Genomic DNA, 20,223 nt, shown 5'->3' on the forward strand with positions numbered 1-20,223 from the left:
AAACTCTTTATTTAGATGATAGTTAACCTTTTACAGATGATAGCTGTGCAGCTACAGTGAGCATAACGGGTCTGAAGGATGTCTGCAGGAAATGATGCAACCTTTTTATCCCTCCAACTTCCCTTTTTTTTATTTTTATTTACTGCAATCTTCTTTTCTTGCTCAACAACTGTACACATTCTATAAAGAGGGATGTGTAGTTACATTAACGCACATGATGGGAGACAGTTCAACAAGTTTTCTATGTTCAAAGCCGAGAGTAAATGAACAGAAATAAATACATTAAAGGTACAAAAAACAAGATAATTATGCATTATACACATACATTGAAGTGTACACCAGTATTAATTTACCGTACATGCACATACAAAGAGGGGAAACATTCACAGCAATATAGCATCTGTTAGTTTGTCAATTCCAAGAACTGCTGCCTTTAAACCCAGCTTGACCAGGACTGAATGAATCTGTCCATTAGTAAACAAAGTTAGAAGATATTATTTTTTTCCATAATAAAGATTGAATTAAAAAAATCTTTATCATGAAATCCCTCTCTATGTCTCTCTCTTGAACAGAAGCAGTAACGTAAACTGACCTTTGTGAAGTTCCACCTTTGAATAAAGTGTCTGGCCACGTCTCGAGCTGCTTTCCCATGAACCACCGAGGAGATGTCATGCCAAGGCATTCTGGGAGTTGTGTGTCTGTCTATGAAATCTAAAACAGCACAAACAGAAATTTTAGAACTGACTTTTCCCTGATACCAAAGAGTCACTTGTAAAATGTAATAGTGTGCTCACCATCGAACGGTTTGTCCAGTTGAATCCAGTCCTTGTGCACAAAGTTGCAGTAGTCTTTTCCGTGCCAGAAGCGCGTGTTTCCAAACAACTCTCCCACCCCGGTTTGAAGACTACGCACTGAGCCGCTCCCTGAAACACACACAGGAAATCATGTCATTTTTCCTCTGCACTAAAAAATTAAAACTTTAGTGACTAAAAATCTTCCAAAGACCAGTCCTGACTGCAGGATCTTTTCCTTGAGGTTTTAGTTACTCCTGAAGAGATGGAATTTAATGATGGCCCAGGAACTATCAATGCTGACTTTTTAAGGGGGAAATCATTTTTTGGCCTGTTTTTGGGGTCTGAATGAGTAACAGGTACAAATAGTTTGGGGACCTCTGAAGTAGATTGTATCATACACCAAACTCCATTAACAAAAACAGTAATTTGACCTTGAACGTGGTTGTCTACCACTGCTTCAATTTGGGTTAGTTTGGTTGTGTTATTGTGTGTTACATACTTATTGCGTTTGACCTGCATGGTCAAAATCAATCATCTTCCTCTAAAAGGTCTCTCTCTGTAGGGATCCTTTCCGTAATGTAGTCAGACACTTAGAATAAAAATCTGAGCCCGTGACAGTGTACATACTTTTGTAATTTTCATTCACTTGGAGCCCAAAATAAGTTCACATTGAATCCAGGGTTACATGTAGAGGAATTTCCCTTTAAGCCTGAGGCTGCGGGGTATCTTAAACACGGTCGAATCTGTTCACAGTAAACCAGAGGACGATGCTGACTGTGATGCACTGGTGTTTGTAAAACGGTTTGAAGGCACTTTGGCAGAGATGAGACAGCAGCTGGAGGGACAACAGCACGGCACTCAAGATTTATAAAACCTACTACAGAGAGAAGTACAGAGACTGAACTCAACTTTATCTTTTATAGCACTTACCTTAAAAACATTGAATCCTGTTGTTATTATGATGTAAGCAACTGAGTTGAAAAGTAATAAAGAAAAATAACAATGGAGGAGTGTTATCTCCATGTCATTTTGATTCGATTTGTTTAAAGAAGCGCTTGTTTGCACATTAATCGCTGACTCTTCTCATCCATCATGCAAGCAGGATAAACAGATACAAGCTTTGCAAACAAACTTCATCACTCTTCTGACTTCTGCATCTGTTTCAGTGCAGAACGGACATGTGTGCCAAGAAACAGGAGTTTGTTTAGAAACTAAAAAGGGCAAGTGATTACATGCTGCAGTATCTCATCCCATAAAACCCCCGGCCCTGTTTGATGTGCAAGACTTCCTAAAAAAGGGGAGAAGGCGGCGCATGACCACATGTTTACTTGTTTCCCTTTAATTGGCTGAACTCTTTAAGTTGGTGCGTCAGACTCTCACACAGACAAACCAAAAGGAACCAAAGGCTGAAATAAAAACCACAGCAAACCACACTGGAAGACGGGAGGAGGTCAGCAGGGTTTAAAACTCGGCCACGCTGCGACTCCACACTCACCAGCCTGACACTGGCCAATGGGAGAGGCAGTCCTCAGCTCAGCCAGCCTGCTGTGGATCAGATTGTGTTGGCTGGTGACACTGTTGGACCAACCTAAACAGAGCGGCCACAAACACTGAGACAAAAGCCCAGATTGAGGCTACAGCAGCAGCTAATGCTTTGACAAGCAAGGCCTCTAAAGATTGAAAATGTTCAGTCCTGCAGTCTGACCACAATCATTAAAGGTACATTGTTTTGCACTGATTGTCACCTGTCTCCTGGTATATGGCTTGGCACAACAAACACCTTGCTGCTCATGCTCAAATTAATAATTCCGACCAAGCAAAAATCACAATACAGTCAACAAAACAAAAGCAATAAAATGATAAAGTAAAGATAAAACTCACTGGCTTCGTCTTCCAGGTCACTGTCGCTGTCAGCGCTGGCAAGCCCGCGTTTCTGTAGGTGTCTCTTGATACTAAACCTGGTCCTCTTCAACCTCCCCTGACACTTCAGCTTGGGCTGATCCACCGAGTCTGTCACCGTAAACACGCCCTTTCCATTGCGCTGGGAAACCCCGCCACTGCCGTTAGCGGGGGCAGCCATATTGGGAGAGACAGCTTCAGCCTAAAAATGAGTTAAACACCCAGCATTAGATGGATGGATGGATGGATGGATGGATGGATGGATGGACAGACACTTTGTCATTCTATAAATAAAACTACGCAACAAAACTTTGTTGGGCTGCATTTCCGTTAAGCAGCATATGTTTGGCTATTTATCAATAAAATAAAATAGAACGATTGCCTAGTCGACGAATACTCAAGAAATTGCAGAATAAATAAATAATTCTGTTTATTTACTGTGAATCAATAATAAACGTATTTACAGTTTATGAACGAGTTGACAGTATCCGTAAGGTCAAGAATAAATTGTATGAATATGTAATATATATATAATAGCTTAACAGCTTTGGTACAGTGAATTAATAAGTTAAATTAGCCAGGGTTCCCAATAAAAAAGCAAAAACCTTGAAACAAAAAAAGAAATGAAGAGAAAGAGATCCATTTAAAACAGGTGGGTAGCATTCATTATATCAAGTAAACAACTGACCCTTTGTGTGCATTGTGTGTACAGAAGGTTTTCTTGGTTTTATTTTAACTGAAGAATGAGAAGCGAACAGACAACAAAAAGGGAAAGCTGAAGATGAAGGTGCAATTACTACACCGGTGCCTTACTTGCTCCAAATGTGAGAGTGTCACACTCCCAATATCCGTGAGCCGGTGTTCCCTGTCGTCCCACCGACCGTACGCGAGGTCAATCCCACCAACGAAGGCCACCGATTGGTCGACGATGATGATCTTCTCATGATGCGCCCACAGGTAGACGGCAGATGAGACGTGGTCTGGATTACGCATCACCTTTGGAGTAAAAGTCATAAAATCAAACAGGGAACATGTGTATTCATGCCGACACAGCTTTAAAGGAAATCACACACAGACCTTGATGTTGGGGTGGAGGTGCCGGAGAGTTCTCTTGCTGTATCCTGAATTAATGCCCAGTGCTAACTCCACCTCTTTGTACAGGATCACAAAGATGTGCACTCCTTGTTCCTATAGAAACAGTAGCAAAACATGCTAAACATCAGTCCAAGTAGCTGTAACTTGAGATAACATTTTATGCAGTCTTCTTTTACATAAAGGGACAGTATCTCAAATATTTTGTATTTATTTTTAAGTCTGTATCCAGTCTGTGCAATTTCAGACAAAAAAAACAACAGTAAAGAACCGGTTTCTGTCTTACCGCTTTTCGTTTCAGGATGGAGTCCAGACGCCAGCGGTTGCCCTCGACAACCGGCCTCTTGAGGAAGATTTCTGGACTTAACCTGTCAGAAAACACACAACATAGGACTGTATATTTTTTCTTTTTGTCAGACAAAGCCAAGAAAACCTTTCGACAAGCTGTCTCTCCTTAAAAAGCAAACTTCTGTCTGATGTTTTGCTTTCTTTCTTTCTTTCTTCTTTACGTCTTTCGTCATTTGTTTTTCTTTAGCTAATCTGAACGCATAAAAATCCCATTATCTAGCACAAAACCTTTGAATAACTAAGTACAGTTTAATACCAATACATTTTTTTGGGGGGTGTTTAAGACTTACGGTGACTGGGTACTGTTCCAGCATCCCTCAAAAACCCTAAATAAAAGTTGTAAAACTCTATTGCAACAAAGAAAGATGCATCAGACATTTTTACTTTGCAAGTACACTTCTCTCACTGCAGATACGCACTCACATTTTGCATATAGCACTGAAATGTGACTGTGAGTGTGTATAACAGTAGTCTGAGCCTCAGACTGTAACTGATCTGTTTGACCAGAACACCTCCCAAAGAGGTGACCGCCAAGTGCACTCCCTGCACCCTGATACACACACACACACACACACACACGCACACACACACACACACAGAACAGACACATACAATCGGACTGAGTCACGCACAAAACCAGGGTCTTCCTCTTTTATATCCACAAAATCTCCACCTGCAGCAACATTTCATTTTATTCTGCAGACACACAGTCAGAGAAGGAAGGAAATGCTTACCACCAGTCTGTGATGAATATCTCCTCTTTGGCCGCTTCAAGAGCATCGGCCACATCTTCCATGTACGTCTTCCCATTCACATACCTACAGAGGACGCACACACATAAATATGCACATTCACACAAACCCAAAAAAATATACACATGGGCAGCGCACACACACTTTTAGACAGAAAACATTACCCAATAAAGACTTTCTGCTCTCACTTAACAATCTGTATATCTTCTTTATTATGCTTTTTCTGGAGGACATATCAGCTGTGAACACACACACACACACACACACACACACACACACACACACACACACACACACACACACACACAGTCTCACACACACACACACACACACAGTCTCACACACACAGTCTCACACACACAGTCTCACACACACACACACACACACTACTCTCACACACACACACACACACACACACACACACACACACACTACTCACACACACACAGTCTCACAGACAGTATAGTGTTGCCCAGCAGGGACATAGGTGATGAGCAGGGGAGGCTCACTTTCGCTCTCTTTGTGTCGGGTTACTCCAGCGAGCCACACACACCATACAAACACACACACTCACACACTCCCTGCTAGCTGGACCGGGCTTTGTCTAGACATTTTCACGGACACCTGGCCCCGGTGTTTGGCGCTAATTTGCAACCATGTAATCCCGAGGCCCCCCGAAGGTGAACTCCTCATTTACATGTAGAATAAAAAAAAAGGCTCATTTAACCACTAATGAAGGCAACAAATTGCTGATATCACAGATTTAAATAAAAAAAAACAAATAAAAAAAACACCAGTGGACAATGTCAGTTGGTTGTCATGGTTACCATTTGGCGGGGATGTTAACTTCCTCTCTGGCGAAGGATCCGAAGCGGTGGTCGGTGAGGAAGGCTGAGCCGTGCTTCTGGACGAAGCCTTCAATGGCCTGACCCCACCAGCGGGCGTGTCTGTAGCTGCTGCACTTCAGCACCAGCGACCTGCACAGACCAATGGATTGGTTTGTGTTATGTTTTGAATTTGATGTTAAAACAACAAACTAACCAAAGACACAGCAGTCAACAAACAGCTCTCTTTCCTGCAAGTTAAAATGAGATGTTTTTCCAATGGAGTCTAGTGGTTTTGAAGGTGGTGACTTACCAGCTGTTTCTGCTCAAAAAAAAAACCATCTCTTATTTCACTAGTAATAAAAGCCTTTTGGTAATCAACGCTGATTAAACATATAAACTGTGCAAAACTCCTTGTAAGTAACAGCTTTATTAATCACACACCTGGACAGACTGTCGATGCGAACGCCGTGTTTGGTCTCTGTTTCTTTGGAGTCCATCTTGATGCTGAACTCCTTGTCAACTAGCATCACAAAAGAGATAGCACCAGAGTCCGGCTTCATGTAGAGCAGGAACGAGTCCTTCACTACCAGCCAGCTGCAAAAAAAAAAAAAAAAACAGAGAAAGAAAAATGTGAAAATTAAACTCTGACCAAATGAGAGCAGAAGTTGTCTTAAATCAAACTTTTGTAAATGTGTAAAAAAAAATAATCCTGGAATCACAAAGTCTTCAAATAAACAGATTCCTCTATTTAAGTTTAAGGAAGTGCTTCTATTCTACACTCAGCCGTAAAACCAGGACAAACAAATGCCCCACACCACTTTGAAAGTCAGTGTTTGTCTGTGTGTTTTCTTACCGTTTGGACCAGTGGTAGCACATTTTACTGCGACCGCAGCAGTTCATCCCGGGAACACGATGACCGCCGGATCTCTTCTGCACCATCCCTTCTCTGAAAGACAAGAAAACATGTTGTGCATATCAGAAAAAGAATATTTCCACATATGCAAAAACTCATGCTCTAATAAAGATGATGTTTAGGATAGGATAGGATAGTACTTTATTGATCCCCAGAAGGGAAATTCGGGCGTTACAGCAGCACAGACAAGAAAGCTCAAAAATACAAAATACACATTAAACAGAATAGATAAGATAAATAAAAATAAAAATAAAAACGGGGTATATACAGTACAAAATGAATGATGAAGTTAGCAGGGGGGAATTGAGAATTGAGACAGTATTTGCAGAGAATGACAAGATAAAGTGATTAAAGTGACTTGGTATGATAAATAGCAGCAAGTAATGTAAACAGCAGAGAAGAGAGGCAGTGTTGTACCACAGTAATGCAGAGTGCAGCTATATAATATAATATAGTGCAATATGAACAATATAGTGTAATATAATTAAATGTTATATAATATAGACTAGTATAATAATATAATTAAAAACGATGTTAGGGACAAAGTTTTTTCTGGATGGAGACTAAAATTGTGTCAGAATTTGTCATGAAGAATGCAACGCTTTGGATGTCAAGGTGATTATTAAATGTGCTTTTGTCACCTAGATGTCCTACTAAGTGCAAAAAGATTTTTGTGTTTTTAATGCTTATGAGTAATAGGTAAATACAATTAAAAATAACTGATATTGGGTTGTTCTTACAAGCCTTTTGGTCCCAGATCGTGGATAAAGGACAGTTGGCTAACATCAATGAACTCCATCTGAAAGAGAAAAAGAAGTGTTTCTGTTCAAAACAAAATCTGTAGCAAATATTTTCACTGTTTTTCAGAACTTTAATTTTCAGGCATTTTCTAGATATTAAGTACCACCCTTACCGTTGCATGGTAGTTTCTGTACATTGGCACCTTCAGCAGGTTATTCAAGTAATCTTCTAGTTGTTTCTGTAACAAACACGTCAGAGTACTATAGTCAAGCCAGCATTATCAAATTCAATAATCCATCAACTATTAACGAGTATAAAAGCAGGAGAGACGTAAATGAAAGTTGAGTTACCCTGCGACTGGAAACCTGCTCCTCTCTGCCCAGCTCGTCTCCTCTTCCTCGGTGCAGGGTGGGCATGTGTCTCCCCCCCTCTACTGCCGACTGCCTCTTCACTGTGTGACTGCAAAAAGAAGAGGTTGTTATTTCAAAAACCAAAGATGAAGGCAACCTGTGCAACAACTATTGCAACTTTCTTGGTTGTTAAGGCCGTTGAGTCAACACAAAGGATTGTCTGTTGAAGGCTGACTGTGACTGCAGGTTTAATGTGTTTAAAGTTGTGTACATCCCTCCAACTACAAGTTTCTGAGGCTCAACAGAACCATAACCTAAGCAATCCGGAGGAAGAATGGGCAGGAAAAAGTCTTGAATGTTAACCTGCGTGTGGGCAGCGGGAGCTTCATGAACGTCTTGTATGTCCTGAGCTCTCTGTGCAGATCCATGAAGTGTTTCTCCTTCCTCTTCACCAGCCACGTGAACTCCCCGTGCTTCAACTCGATCTTAAACACCGCCGGCATCGACTGAGAACACAGAAACAGAGACATGGCATGCTTTAAATATTTAACATTTCCCCTCATCTGGTTTTTCTAGTAATCAGTTATTTGCAACAGCTTTTAAAAATTAACAAAACCAGATCATTGCTGTTTCTTTTTTCTTTTCTTAAATGCTTTAGAGAAGATATCTTTTTATAGTCAGAGCTAGGATGATGTAGCAACATCGGGCACCCTACAGTGACTCCAGGTAGAAAGTTTAAAGTTTGGTTGGAAGACAGAAAAGCAGCCATTAAATGTATCTCTTTATGGAGACTGACAACCAAGCCAATCACAGGAGTTGCTGCTCTACCACTGCCTCCTTTGTTCGGTGTGTTTGTGTACATTTTGGTGCTGTGCCTGGTAAAATGACTGTTTTGTGAATGGACTCTGGAGGCTTTGAAGAAAAGCACTCTTACAGTTGTTTCTGTTTTAAAAACAAATCCAACCCTTTGACAATCAGGCTGTAGGGATCCTTTCTGTAATGTTGTCAGACACGTAAAACATTGAAAATTTGAGCCTGTCAGTGGAAAATATTAAGTACAAGTATTTTGCCCCTCAGCATTAAATTACAGCGATGTTAACCCATTTCAAGCGATCTACGAGAGACACTCCAAGACTTTCTATTTAAAATATCTAAAACTATGGCCCAGGTTTAATAATATCCAAATAACCCTTTAACATCAGCACATTAGTATCAGATATTGTAAGCATGTTAGCATGCTGACCAGAGACTGAGTTCACCTTGTTGATGCTCCTCTGCGTGGTGATGTTGAAGCGGTCCTGAGCCGAGGTGAAGCGCTCCACCTCCAGGATCTTAGCGGTGATCGGTGAAGACAGGAACACTTGGGCCGCGGACTCCTTAAAACCCACCGTCTTGTAGATTGCCGTGAAAGGTAAATGATCGGCTGCAGAAACAAACAAGCAGATACAAGAACTTACTCAAACTCATACTGTTATCATAAATTAAAAAAAGAGGTGACTAAACAGCTGGAAAAACCACACTCACCTGGAGTGGCGGTGTCGGTTGTGTCGTACTCTCCATCTTCCAGGTCCAGCTCGTGGGTGTCCAGCTTCTCCATGATGTCGGTCATATCATTAGCAACCAGCTGCAGTGTACTGGAGTTTGGGTCGGACTGCCGCAACATGGTTAGCACTCAGACTGGAGCCCAGAGCTCACCTGGAGGGACAGGTAAAAAGGGGGGGGGGGGGGGGGGGGATTTTAAACCAAAGGTAGAGGATCCAACTTGAAAAAGATTCTTTCCTTTGAAGGATTGGGTCGTGTTGCAGGCACACAGTGGTGTAGTGCAGGGTGTACGCAGACAGTTTTAAAAAAGCTTCTTACAGGATGATTCAACCACTGATTCTGAACTCTTCCTTCAGTATTCTGTTGTTTTAAAAATGAACAGGAACTTGTTTTCGTCGCATTTTTCATTTTCAAATAAAAGACCTAAATGAGTGTATTGTATTTGGAAGTTGGGACAGAAAAACATATTTTTGCAGTTGCCTCTTATTTTTTTTTCTTGAGCTGTATTTGTCAGAGAAATGTAAAGATGTAAAAGTATTGCAGATATAGAAAGTGTCATTAAATAAAATATTGACGCAAAGCACAAGTACCTCAATTTTTATTTGACAACAGTAATGAATGTAATAAAAGTATAAATCTCCTCTGTGATTAAACTCTGTTCATATCAGCTGAATGATTTCTTCACTCCTTTTGTCTCTTTTTTTTACAAACTCCCGACTCTCCAGCCTTTTTGTTCTCACTCTCTACCTCCTCCACCTTTTCCCTGCTTCTTTTTCTTCTTCAGCCGCTTAATCCGATCGACCTGCATCTCTTTCTCTGTCTGTCCGCAGCCTCAGATCACATCAGATCAGACACTAATCCAAACAGGATTACAGATCAGAGACAGACAGGAAGCAGGGGCCTTTTCAAAAACACATTCCTCTGAATGAAAACGTGTGTGTGTGTGTGTGTGTGTGCAGAGGGGAGAAAGTGGCTCACACTGTGAGTGTGTGTTTATGGATGAAAAGATCGACTGCAGGGTTCCCACATGTACTGACCACAAAACATGAAAGTGACACCAAACTGTGTGTGTTGTTGAAACAGAGACAGACACTATACAACAACAACAACAACAACTGGACGATTTCACCAGAACTCCCAGGATAAAGAACTTAATCTGTTATTGATGATTCATTCAGTTAAACCCTTAAGCCAATCAGAAACAAGCAGATACAGGTGCTTGGAAAGTTTTGCGCAAACTCACTCGGTCTCAGTCGGAGGTTTTTATTTGAAAAGTGGAAACACAATGCTGTAATGTCTCAGATAAGATTTATATAGCTGCAGAATCACCAAAACACACAGGACTCATAACTGTAGTCATACTCTGAATAAAGAGGAGCACAGTCATTCAGAAATCCAAAACCTCTTGAAAGTTTCGAAAAGTGTGCGTCTTGATGAAAAAGTGTTTTTAGTTCCACTGAAACTTACACTGAGGTTTAATTGCGATCTGTCTGCTCTCACTTCCTTTTCCTCATGACTCCAACACAAACCCCTTTGGTCAGAAAATCTGTCCCGCATTTACTGAAAAACTAAACAGGTCTGAACACTGTAAAGGCAAACAAGTCTCAATCAGCAGCCATCAGTCCAGTTATTGTCCTCAAGAAAGACCCTGACCTGACACACCCTCACCAAAAAACACACACACTGTGCTCAGAGATGTACCTTGTTGTTTCCCTCGTTGAAGCAGAACACGTAACCATTTCGAACAACTGAGTTAAAATTTAAAAGTTAAAGTGAATCTAGCATTCAGGTTGAATTTACCCCCGCCCATTTTCTGAGATCTCCTGATGGCCATGTGGTAAGGTAGGTAGTTTCAGCGTTGTCTCAAGCTGGAACTTACTTATACAGAGACTCGCTCTGTTGAAAGTAGCAATGCTGTTTGGGCTGTGATGTCCATATGGTAGGGTAGGTAAGATGGTATGGTCGGGTAGGTGTTGTGGGAATAATCAGGCGAAGCACAGGTGAAGGGAGGTTTCCACTTAACAACACCTGTGATGCTCTTTTTTCTGATCGGTTTACACGGTTGGGTTGTGGGGGCCAGACTACCTGGAGCTTGCATAAACAGAGCCTGGGTCTGTTGAAGGCGGCAGTGCTGCTTGGGTTTCAGTGGCAACTAAGGGCCATAGGGTATATGTAACTTATCAGTAGGGCAGAGGGGCATGATTGGGATGAGGGTTTCTTCACTGAGCACTTATCCTTTCATTAGGGCATAAGGATCTTGTTTTTATTTCAAGACATATAAACTGTATTGTTTGCCTGAGTTTTTTCTGGTATCCGCTCTGCCTCTGATCAACCATTACTAAAAAATACACTCTTTATTTGGTTGCCGTTCACCTTTAGCGTTTACACACACCTCACATTCATCAAAAGTCTTGAGGTACAAACTGAAACAACGAGATGCAAATGCTATAACCTTTACTCCACCGCCATGACTCCACATTTGGTTTCACAATCCAAACACAAACACTGCACACTGTGCACACTGTGCAGAGTGTCGGTAGTATGCAAACCAAACACAGCACTGAGATCCTGTGTGTGTCTGTTAGCCTCTGTGTGACTGTTGAATGAGGTAAATGTGTGTTAAATGCATCTCTGAGGTGTGTCTGCAGACATCTAACGGAAGCTGCTGGATGAACCGGGAATTAAGAAATAACTAAAAACCTGCAGGACTGAATGTAAAGCAAGAAATACAGGATCAGCAGGTTCAAACTGAGCAGGAAAGTGAGATTATACAGATTCAATTTAAGCAGCTATGAGGTGTGATGTGTTAACAGACAGGCTCTGCTGCAGGTAGGCTACTTATTAAAACGTCCACATTCACTTTCATGTCTTTAGTCAATGAAGGGAACATGTCCTCATCACTAAAACAAACAACTAAGAGCAAAGTTTAGGTATAGACCCTGATGCTGAACAGGTTGATGCATTAGCATCTGTATGAAAACTGTTTAGTGTATATTTTGTTTTTCTTAACAGAGACATCTTTGTGTTCTACCCAGCGACTACAGATGTAAATTAGCTCATATAGCCAACTCTGGAACAGCTATGTGGCTGTACACGGCCCCTGTCAAAATCAACAAGTAAACAAAATACAGTAGAACATATCAGACTTTACTCAATAAATAATTATACTCACATAAGAGACATGAGATGTTAAATTATTAAGAGTCAAAATGAGAAAATTGTGAACTTATACGTTCCTCTATCCTAACATCTAATCCACTAATAATTGATATAAAGGTTAAAAAGTTCAACATAGCGCTAGAAATTAGATTTTTATGATACCACCATTTTTAAACTTCCACATGATTCTATTCAAAAGCCAACTATAGCGATACCTGTTTGGATACCACAAGAACAAAATGGCAAGTCCAAGACCCCCAATATTGAGCAACTTCTTGTTTTTAACTGTAAAAAAAATGCAGCAGCACTTTGTTTGTATTGCACAAAGATGTTGGTGTTGAAATGTAGTCAAAATATTTGTACAAACAGTCTCCTCCTCTGCTCCCTGTCGGTTCGTAAGAGACATAAATGTAACTTTGTCGTCTTTATGGGACATGAAAAGGACTCGAGAAATGTCAGTATGTGTAAGTATCTGACGAACTGACCACACACCTCTCTCTCTCTCACTGGTGGAGACTTTATTGTAAAAATATGACAGAAGATCTTTCAAAGCTTTGGTACTTTACAATGCATCATTCAAATTCTGAGATAAAACGTGTGGTATTGCAAAAGTAATGAAGTATCATAAATGTTGACAACCCTCACTGGAACATTAAAAAATGCTCTATATTTAAGCTCTATATCACATTTTAAGGATATGACTCTCTTGAAATATAATTTACTTCATATTTTTGTCTTTAAGTTAAGTTTTTTTAACTGTCTTTAATCAGTTAAATAAAATATTGAGATATTGTAAAGGTATCTGGTTCATGAACATTATGGTTGGCGATAGTGGAGATTATAATAAATGTAACTAAAGTATAGCTTTATTTTATTTAATTTCCCAAAAAAGAAGAAAGACTAAAGTCTGCTGTCTCGTTTGCATTTATTGCCTTTGTGTTTTTTCTTTGTTCTGGGTATTTGTTGATCATTAATAAACCCGTTTTGTGGTTTAGCCATGAAGGTAAATGTGTCAAAGTTTCTGTTTACATTCAGTGTTTGTAACCTAACAGCAGTGTGTGTTTCCATGAAGGCTGACAAACATGTCTAATGTATGTATTTCAACTGTGAATGTTCTTCAGTTATTTAAAAAACTGATTTTTTTCCCTCCATGTTTACACGGAGGGGCTCTTCTTCTTCATGCCTTTTGCTGGTGCATTGTGGATTAAAGATATATGAAACTTTATTTTAGATATTTAACTAGTTCTAGTGGTGATCACCATTTGTCATTTTTGTAGTTTGCATTGATTTCTGCATTTTATGTTGTATTTGAGCTGATAGGAAAATCAGCTTTACAAAGACTCCTTTCTAGTTTAGGATATTTTCTGAGGACGTAACCTGAGTTCAATCTAAACTGGAGGCTGTTGGAATCGCAAAATATATATTTTACTATGATTAATGTTGGGATTGTTTGGCACATGCGTCTGTGTATTATGCCCGGCCGCATTGAGCACTTACACTAATTGGGAACAGTGTGGACCATTGCCCCCCCCAACTGCATCACTCAGCAGCCAGGTGGCAGGCTGATGAGTCCTCTCACACACACGCACACACACACATGCTCACACACACACGCACACACGCGCACACACACATGTGCACACACACACACACACACAGAAGAGACACATACAACAATTTTCCCTCTCTCACCCTCTGAACATTTTTAAGTAATTTTCTGATATTTTGTGCAGGTTGAAAGCACTCACTGGCAATGCAGAGATTAATTATAGTCCCTTCACAGGTACAAACAGAAATGAGTTGTTCTACTTCTGTAACTGGATCAGATAACTTTGTAAAACCTTAGAGGTGAAACAGGTTCTCGTGCAGAGTGTCAAATACCAATTAAGACATCTGAGTCAGAGAGATCACCACACAGAAAGTATGAAAGACTCAGTTCATCCTCTGCATCATCATCTGTTTGAAAAAAGATCCATATTTATGATTTTTTTTGTGTGTTCAGAGGTCAGTGGGGCTAAATCTCAGCGTAATTAATCAGGTCATGAACGGTGACGCACAAAAAAACGAGACCAAAATAACCATGAAATAAAAGTGTGTGATCTCACACTCCCTGGATTTGTTAGTTGTAGTGGGGTTTATTTTTACTGTGTGCGACACAAATATTCTGTGAAGTCAGTATAACGACACTCTGATAGAAGCAGATAAAGAAAGTAGCTCCTGTGTGTGTGTGTGTGAGTCTGGTTAGTAAGAACATCCACTAAAAGTTTTTTGTTTTTTTTGTCAGTGACATTCTCAGATTGTTGTTGTAAGTGTCCGACAACATTACAGATAGACTTCTTACAGGTATAAACCTTTTCGATGATTTATTCAAACCAGAAACGGATGTGATGTACATTACTCGTTTTAGGGCCACCAAACCAAAAACTGACACTGACCTTTGATATTCGACTCAATACCATGTGTTTTTAAACAATGCAATCTCTCAAGGATAGTATCGAAAAGTACCGAAGCTTTTACAAACTATATCTATTGCGTTACACAGGAGTTTAGGAGAGGAAGGAATCCATCATAAATTGCAAGAAAACTCCACTACAGAAAGTCTATCTTGCACAAATACGTTGGCAATGTTTAGTTTTTGTGTAATTCAGACATTGTGTAGGGAGTTTGCATGCAGTTTTTGGAAACTGAAAACAAGAACTTTCAAATCAGGTGCCTAGTACTTCTGTTTCTGTTGCCCAGTATCAATAGTACCAAGTTTAAAATTCTGGTGTTGTGAGTGATAACCCTATAACACACACACACACACGCACACTTAGAGTCCGCTTGGAAACTGGAAACCTCCAACTGGCTGGAGAACACTGTATTATACAATAGCAGGAGGAGCATGAATATACTTTACTTGCACACACACACAAACACACACAAACACACACACTTCACAGAGCACACACTGACCTGAGCCCACAGAGGCTGAGGGAAGCCCATCATCATCCTCACCATCATCACCTCTCAACTCTTCCTCCGTCAGGAAACAAAATAACTGAAGACGCTTTTTTAAATTGACTCACACGCACACTCTCTACAACACACACACACACACACACACACACACACACACACACACACACACACTGTCTCACACATCCACAGACACACACACAGACCAGGCAGACAGTCTAGCTGGTGAGGAGCAGAGTGCAGCCGGGACACAGACAGAAGAGGGGAGAATCAGTCTGACCAGCCACAGAGAGCAGAGAGGAGACGTGATTGGCTGGAGGGACATTCAAGGACTTCAAAGAAAGCCAATGAGAAAAGAGGGAGGGACCGATACCGTTTGAGACACCTGTCTGTATTAAAGGGACTATGTGCCTTTAAAGGAATTTCCATCAACTTTTAACTGATCGTCATTTCAGTCACACATTTTGGTTAATCAAGTAATCTATTGAGTCAAGCAGAAAAAAAAAATATTATGATAAAATGGGAGAACATAACATTTGAGTCAAGGCAAGTTTATAATATCACATTTTAAAAAGCCTCAGCTGACCAAAGAGCTGTACAGACACGGCATAATAAAGCAGATAGGCAAATAAAGACTTTTTTTTTAATAGTAAATCACAGACAAAAAAAAAACTGTGACAATATTTTTAACTTTAACTGGTCAGGTTGATGAATATGGGGGGGGGGGGGGGGTGGAGCTCTGATGTTGAAAAAAATGAAGCTCCTGCACAAGTGCAAAAACTCTGCAGTTCCTTGAGTGTCTATAGAGACCGGCTGCAAAAATCAAGGAATCCCCATTAGGTCCCATATTAAAACGTCCATTTGTTCTGCAGGCAAAAACGTGTTAACAGACTGGTACTCGTCTAGCTCATTTCTTTATTCATTACGAGTTTACAGGGGGTGAATCTTCTTAATACCTCATCTGTTTTGACTGTATTAAGGCATTGCCTGCTTTACTGACAGGTGGGCGTGTTATCCCTTTCAGGAGGCTTAAGGCCTGTCTTAACTACACCTCTTTGCCTGTTTCTAGAGCCATCCAAAGTAAGCTGCAATCAGCATTTCCAACATAGAGACCCCCATCATTGGGCTTCATAACACCTCGTCAGACGTCACTGAGACTATGTCAGTCTACGTTAATGAATTAGGAAATGGTTGTGAACTGCCTCCTGGACTCCATCTTCACTGGGCACTTTAGCATACTGATCACTGACACTTTAAAACATGAAGCCAAACCTTATCTTCTAGAAGAGTATCTAATGAAATGATTTTTTTTATTGTAGTGTGAAGTGCTTGGAAAGATTGATACCATTCAAATCTGTGTGATGAGCATGACGCTACAGCCAGCTGCTGGTTAGCCAACAGCTAGCTTGGCTCTGACTAAATTAACAGTTTTCTTACTTTAGGTTCACTCATTTACACATTTTCTCATGTCTGTGTAACATGCATTTTTATTTCCTTTGACTGGCTGCTTTGCTTAAGACCAAATCCAGCTAACTGAAGTGTCCTGCAGCTTATTGTTGAAGTTCTGGTCAGAGAGAAATGAGAACATGCACGAGGGGGATGAAGGCAGCAGACTCCTGTGACTCGCATAAACAGGTTGAATGTTTATGCGAGTAAAGGTTGTTTTAGAAACAGGCTGAACCAGTGAGTGAGTTGTGACGCTAGACGAGAGAGCAGCCCTGCCCTGAGACCAACAGGCCGACCTGACTCGTTGTTGACATTCCAGAGAGGGATAAAACAGTCAGACTCCCACACGTGTGTGAGCGCTTAACACACACACACACACACATACAAATGGATACACAAAAGATTTTACAATATTAGCTGAATAGGAAAAAAAACGGGCAGAAAAGAATAGACTAGAGTTGTACAGTATGGTACAGTAAATTGCAGCATTTCTCGATGGAGTTTGGTTGACCAAATTCTTAAAAATACTCATCCATGCACTCAATGAACTTATTTCCTTTCTTCATTTCCTTACAATGTCATATTAATAATTAATCCAATAAATGACCAAATCCTGGCCACACATCCTACTTAATATTCTCACTTCATCTCTTCTGTGCTTCCAACCCAAGTGACGTGCTCCAAACTTGAAAGGTAAGTATTCAAGAGGGGAAAGAATGTTTCATGAAAGGCTTAAGCTCATGGCGCACCAATCAGACCCTCTCCTTAAAAAGAAAACACACTGAGAAGAAGGATGTTAAATTGAGAAACGGATTGAGGAATATAAATATAAATAAAAATAAATAAAACTCAAAAAAGATGACAGACACTACCACTGCAATATCAAGTTCAAAAGCAGGGCTGTGCACTTGTCTAAAGACTTGTCATAACGATTACCCTGTCCGCGATTTGATTTGATCTGATCTTACGTTGTTCATTATAATGATGCATCACGATGGTTTGCATCCTCACTTTTATATATTACTGCACATGGCTACTTTTTAACAGATGAAGACGAGCAGCCAAATAAATATAAACTCCCTTTTTTTATTTCTTACAAAGCACTTTAGAAGTCAACGTCAACATGAATGTCTTCACATTGTAAAAGCAAAATAAAGTCATCATATAGGTCCAGCCACAGCAAGAAAATCTACAAGCAACGTAACTACGCACACCCAAAGTATCAAGATGTCATTAAACAAAAGAAAGAGCGTCTAAAAAACATCATGAGCAACAGCTGGTTTACGAGACAACGAAATACGAGTGTAAAAGATCACAATGTACAGCAGAGGATTACGGAAATGTCAGTAGTTTTGCAGGTATTAAGGAACAATCCAAAGAGTTGGGCATTGTAATATTTTTCCCTGATGATTGCGATAGATGCCGCATTGCAGGCATGCAAGTACAAATTTGCTTGCAAAAGTCAGCCTCCACAGGAAGCATTTCACCACTAAACAAACATGCTTTATATCTAAAGTTATGGTGGTCAACAGGTCTATTTTGATTCTTTATGAACAAGCTGAACGCCGCCAACACTTTGAATATTTTGTAGAGAATTTCTCTAAAAAGCAGATCTCAAAACAACAAGCCCTAAAAAGAAATCACACGCTGTTTAAGTAGCTGTTAATGAATGCATCTACTTAACAACACAACAACCAAAAAACACTTTCTTTAATACGAGGTGCATCTATGTCCTACAGAGAGAGTTGTGGAGGACATTCCCTGCTCCTGATCAATAAAGTGCATTAGCTCGTCTTTGTAAAGCTGTTCATTAACAGGCTGTTCTCTCCACCATTATTCTTAACTGTCGTCTTAATGTTTGTTCCTGGTTAATCTCAGAGAGCTCAGTGTCTGTGCAGAGAGGCAGTTTTCCTCTACTTTACCCTGTGGAATAAATCTTACCGGAGCTCCAGGATCTCAAACTAATTGAACAGAGATTCTTGAGATGTTATTTCTGATTTTTTTTTTGGTGTTGTTTCCACCAAAATGCTAGACATTTAGATTCCGGTTAGATTTTTTAATACAGAGCATAACGACAATCTGAAACAATGGAGAGGTGAGATAATTCTCCTGCAGCACAAATAGGATTTGATGACATCACTTCAGCATGGCAGTGCCAACATGAGGCGGGGGGGAAACCTTAACAATGTCAATCAAATCACATCTGTTGACGTGACACTTCTTTAGTTTCTGTTTATGTCAGGTGAGTTATTTTTACAGTCTGTGATCTGAACCCACTGCCTGATACTGCCACCTGCTGGTCAGCTCTGTCAACTGCATAAACTCCATCAACTATTTCCTTTGGATTAAAACACAATATGATTTCACACATAACGCTACTCATGGAAACAAAAACTAAGCAATCGTTTTAACTGCAGCAAAAACATGACACATATTACTAAAGAAGCTTTTGAAAGTTTAAGTGAAAGTCATAAATAATTCACGGTTGTCTTTTGCTGCAGAAAAAAAAGAGTTGTTGCAACTACGATGATGTTTTACATATGAACGCATATGTAGGATGGAGGATGGAGCCCTGCTTTGTCCATAGATTAAATCAATTGTATGTTGTTCATTATTATAAGGCAATATTTAACCTGCTTCATACTTTTGTCATTTTATTCGTTTGAAAAATGCTGGACGCTATACAGTCTTCACTCTGTGACCCAGTCACAAAACATATTTCTTGCTATCTGTTCCTATTTGTTTTTCATTCTAATTCAACTTTATTAAATATCTATAAACCAAATAGATTCATGTGTCACCAAAAAGATGATGAAACTGGAAAAACTAGTGAATATTATGTCGTTGTTGAAACTGAAAAAAAAAACTTTAAGTCTAAATAAACAAATAAAGTAGACTGAGGGTGTTGGAGGACGATGCATCAGGTTGTAGATGATTTGCCTGGTGACTTTCTGTGAACAATGATATGTTGACCTGCGTTTTTGTAATGGTTTCTGTGATGTCTGTAACTTTGTTTATAAGTGCTGCTGCCGATCTTGACCAGGATACTCTTGTAAAAGAGATTCCTAATCTCAAAGAGGATTTCCTAGTTGAATGAACTTTAAATTATATCAACTTTCATATGCACACCATTCTTGACAGGCTGGTTGTCCTCTGCATGAAGCTAAAGGCACCTTTTATGAAATGCGCAAAAGGGGATTTTTATCATAAATCTGAAGAGACTTTATTCAGAAACAAATAATCCATCCAACATATTAAAAAGACTTGTCAGAAATTTACAGTAAAATTAGTAAATCAGAGCAGTAAAACAGTACTTTTTGTGTCTCTTTCTGTCTTTAAGTCGGGGGTCCTGCTCTTCTAAAGGATGAAATAGAGGCTGGAGGGATTTTACATTATTGTACC

General features: G+C 39.9%; 1 protein-coding gene across 2 annotated transcripts in view; it reads right to left on the reverse strand.

Moving 5' to 3' along the window:
- pld1b (phospholipase D1b) overlaps positions 1 to 20,223 on the reverse strand; it is a 38,463-nt gene that overhangs the window by 11,696 nt on the left and 6,544 nt on the right. The window contains exons 1-17 of one of the 2 annotated variants that reach the window (XM_061063973.1): positions 15,373 to 15,878; positions 9,241 to 9,411; positions 8,976 to 9,139; positions 8,080 to 8,222; positions 7,717 to 7,825; positions 7,539 to 7,604; positions 7,366 to 7,424; positions 6,566 to 6,658; positions 6,154 to 6,306; positions 5,713 to 5,862; positions 4,868 to 4,951; positions 4,072 to 4,153; positions 3,771 to 3,881; positions 3,507 to 3,689; positions 2,676 to 2,895; positions 795 to 923; positions 593 to 711 (exon numbers count right to left, since the gene is read on the reverse strand). In XM_061063973.1, coding sequence (XP_060919956.1) covers positions 593 to 711; positions 795 to 923; positions 2,676 to 2,895; positions 3,507 to 3,689; positions 3,771 to 3,881; positions 4,072 to 4,153; positions 4,868 to 4,951; positions 5,713 to 5,862; positions 6,154 to 6,306; positions 6,566 to 6,658; positions 7,366 to 7,424; positions 7,539 to 7,604; positions 7,717 to 7,825; positions 8,080 to 8,222; positions 8,976 to 9,139; positions 9,241 to 9,379 — 2,004 coding nt within the window. In that variant the 5' untranslated portion in view covers positions 9,380 to 9,411; positions 15,373 to 15,878. Of the gene's footprint in view, positions 1 to 592; positions 712 to 794; positions 924 to 2,675; positions 2,896 to 3,506; positions 3,690 to 3,770; positions 3,882 to 4,071; positions 4,154 to 4,867; positions 4,952 to 5,712; positions 5,863 to 6,153; positions 6,307 to 6,565; positions 6,659 to 7,365; positions 7,425 to 7,538; positions 7,605 to 7,716; positions 7,826 to 8,079; positions 8,223 to 8,975; positions 9,140 to 9,240; positions 9,412 to 15,372; positions 15,879 to 20,223 lie in introns of those variants that run through there. The other variant, XM_061063974.1, reaches the window with a different exon arrangement.

This window comes from Labrus mixtus, chromosome 19 (assembly GCF_963584025.1).
Source record: "Labrus mixtus chromosome 19, fLabMix1.1, whole genome shotgun sequence".
NCBI lineage: Eukaryota > Metazoa > Chordata > Actinopteri > Labriformes > Labridae > Labrus > Labrus mixtus.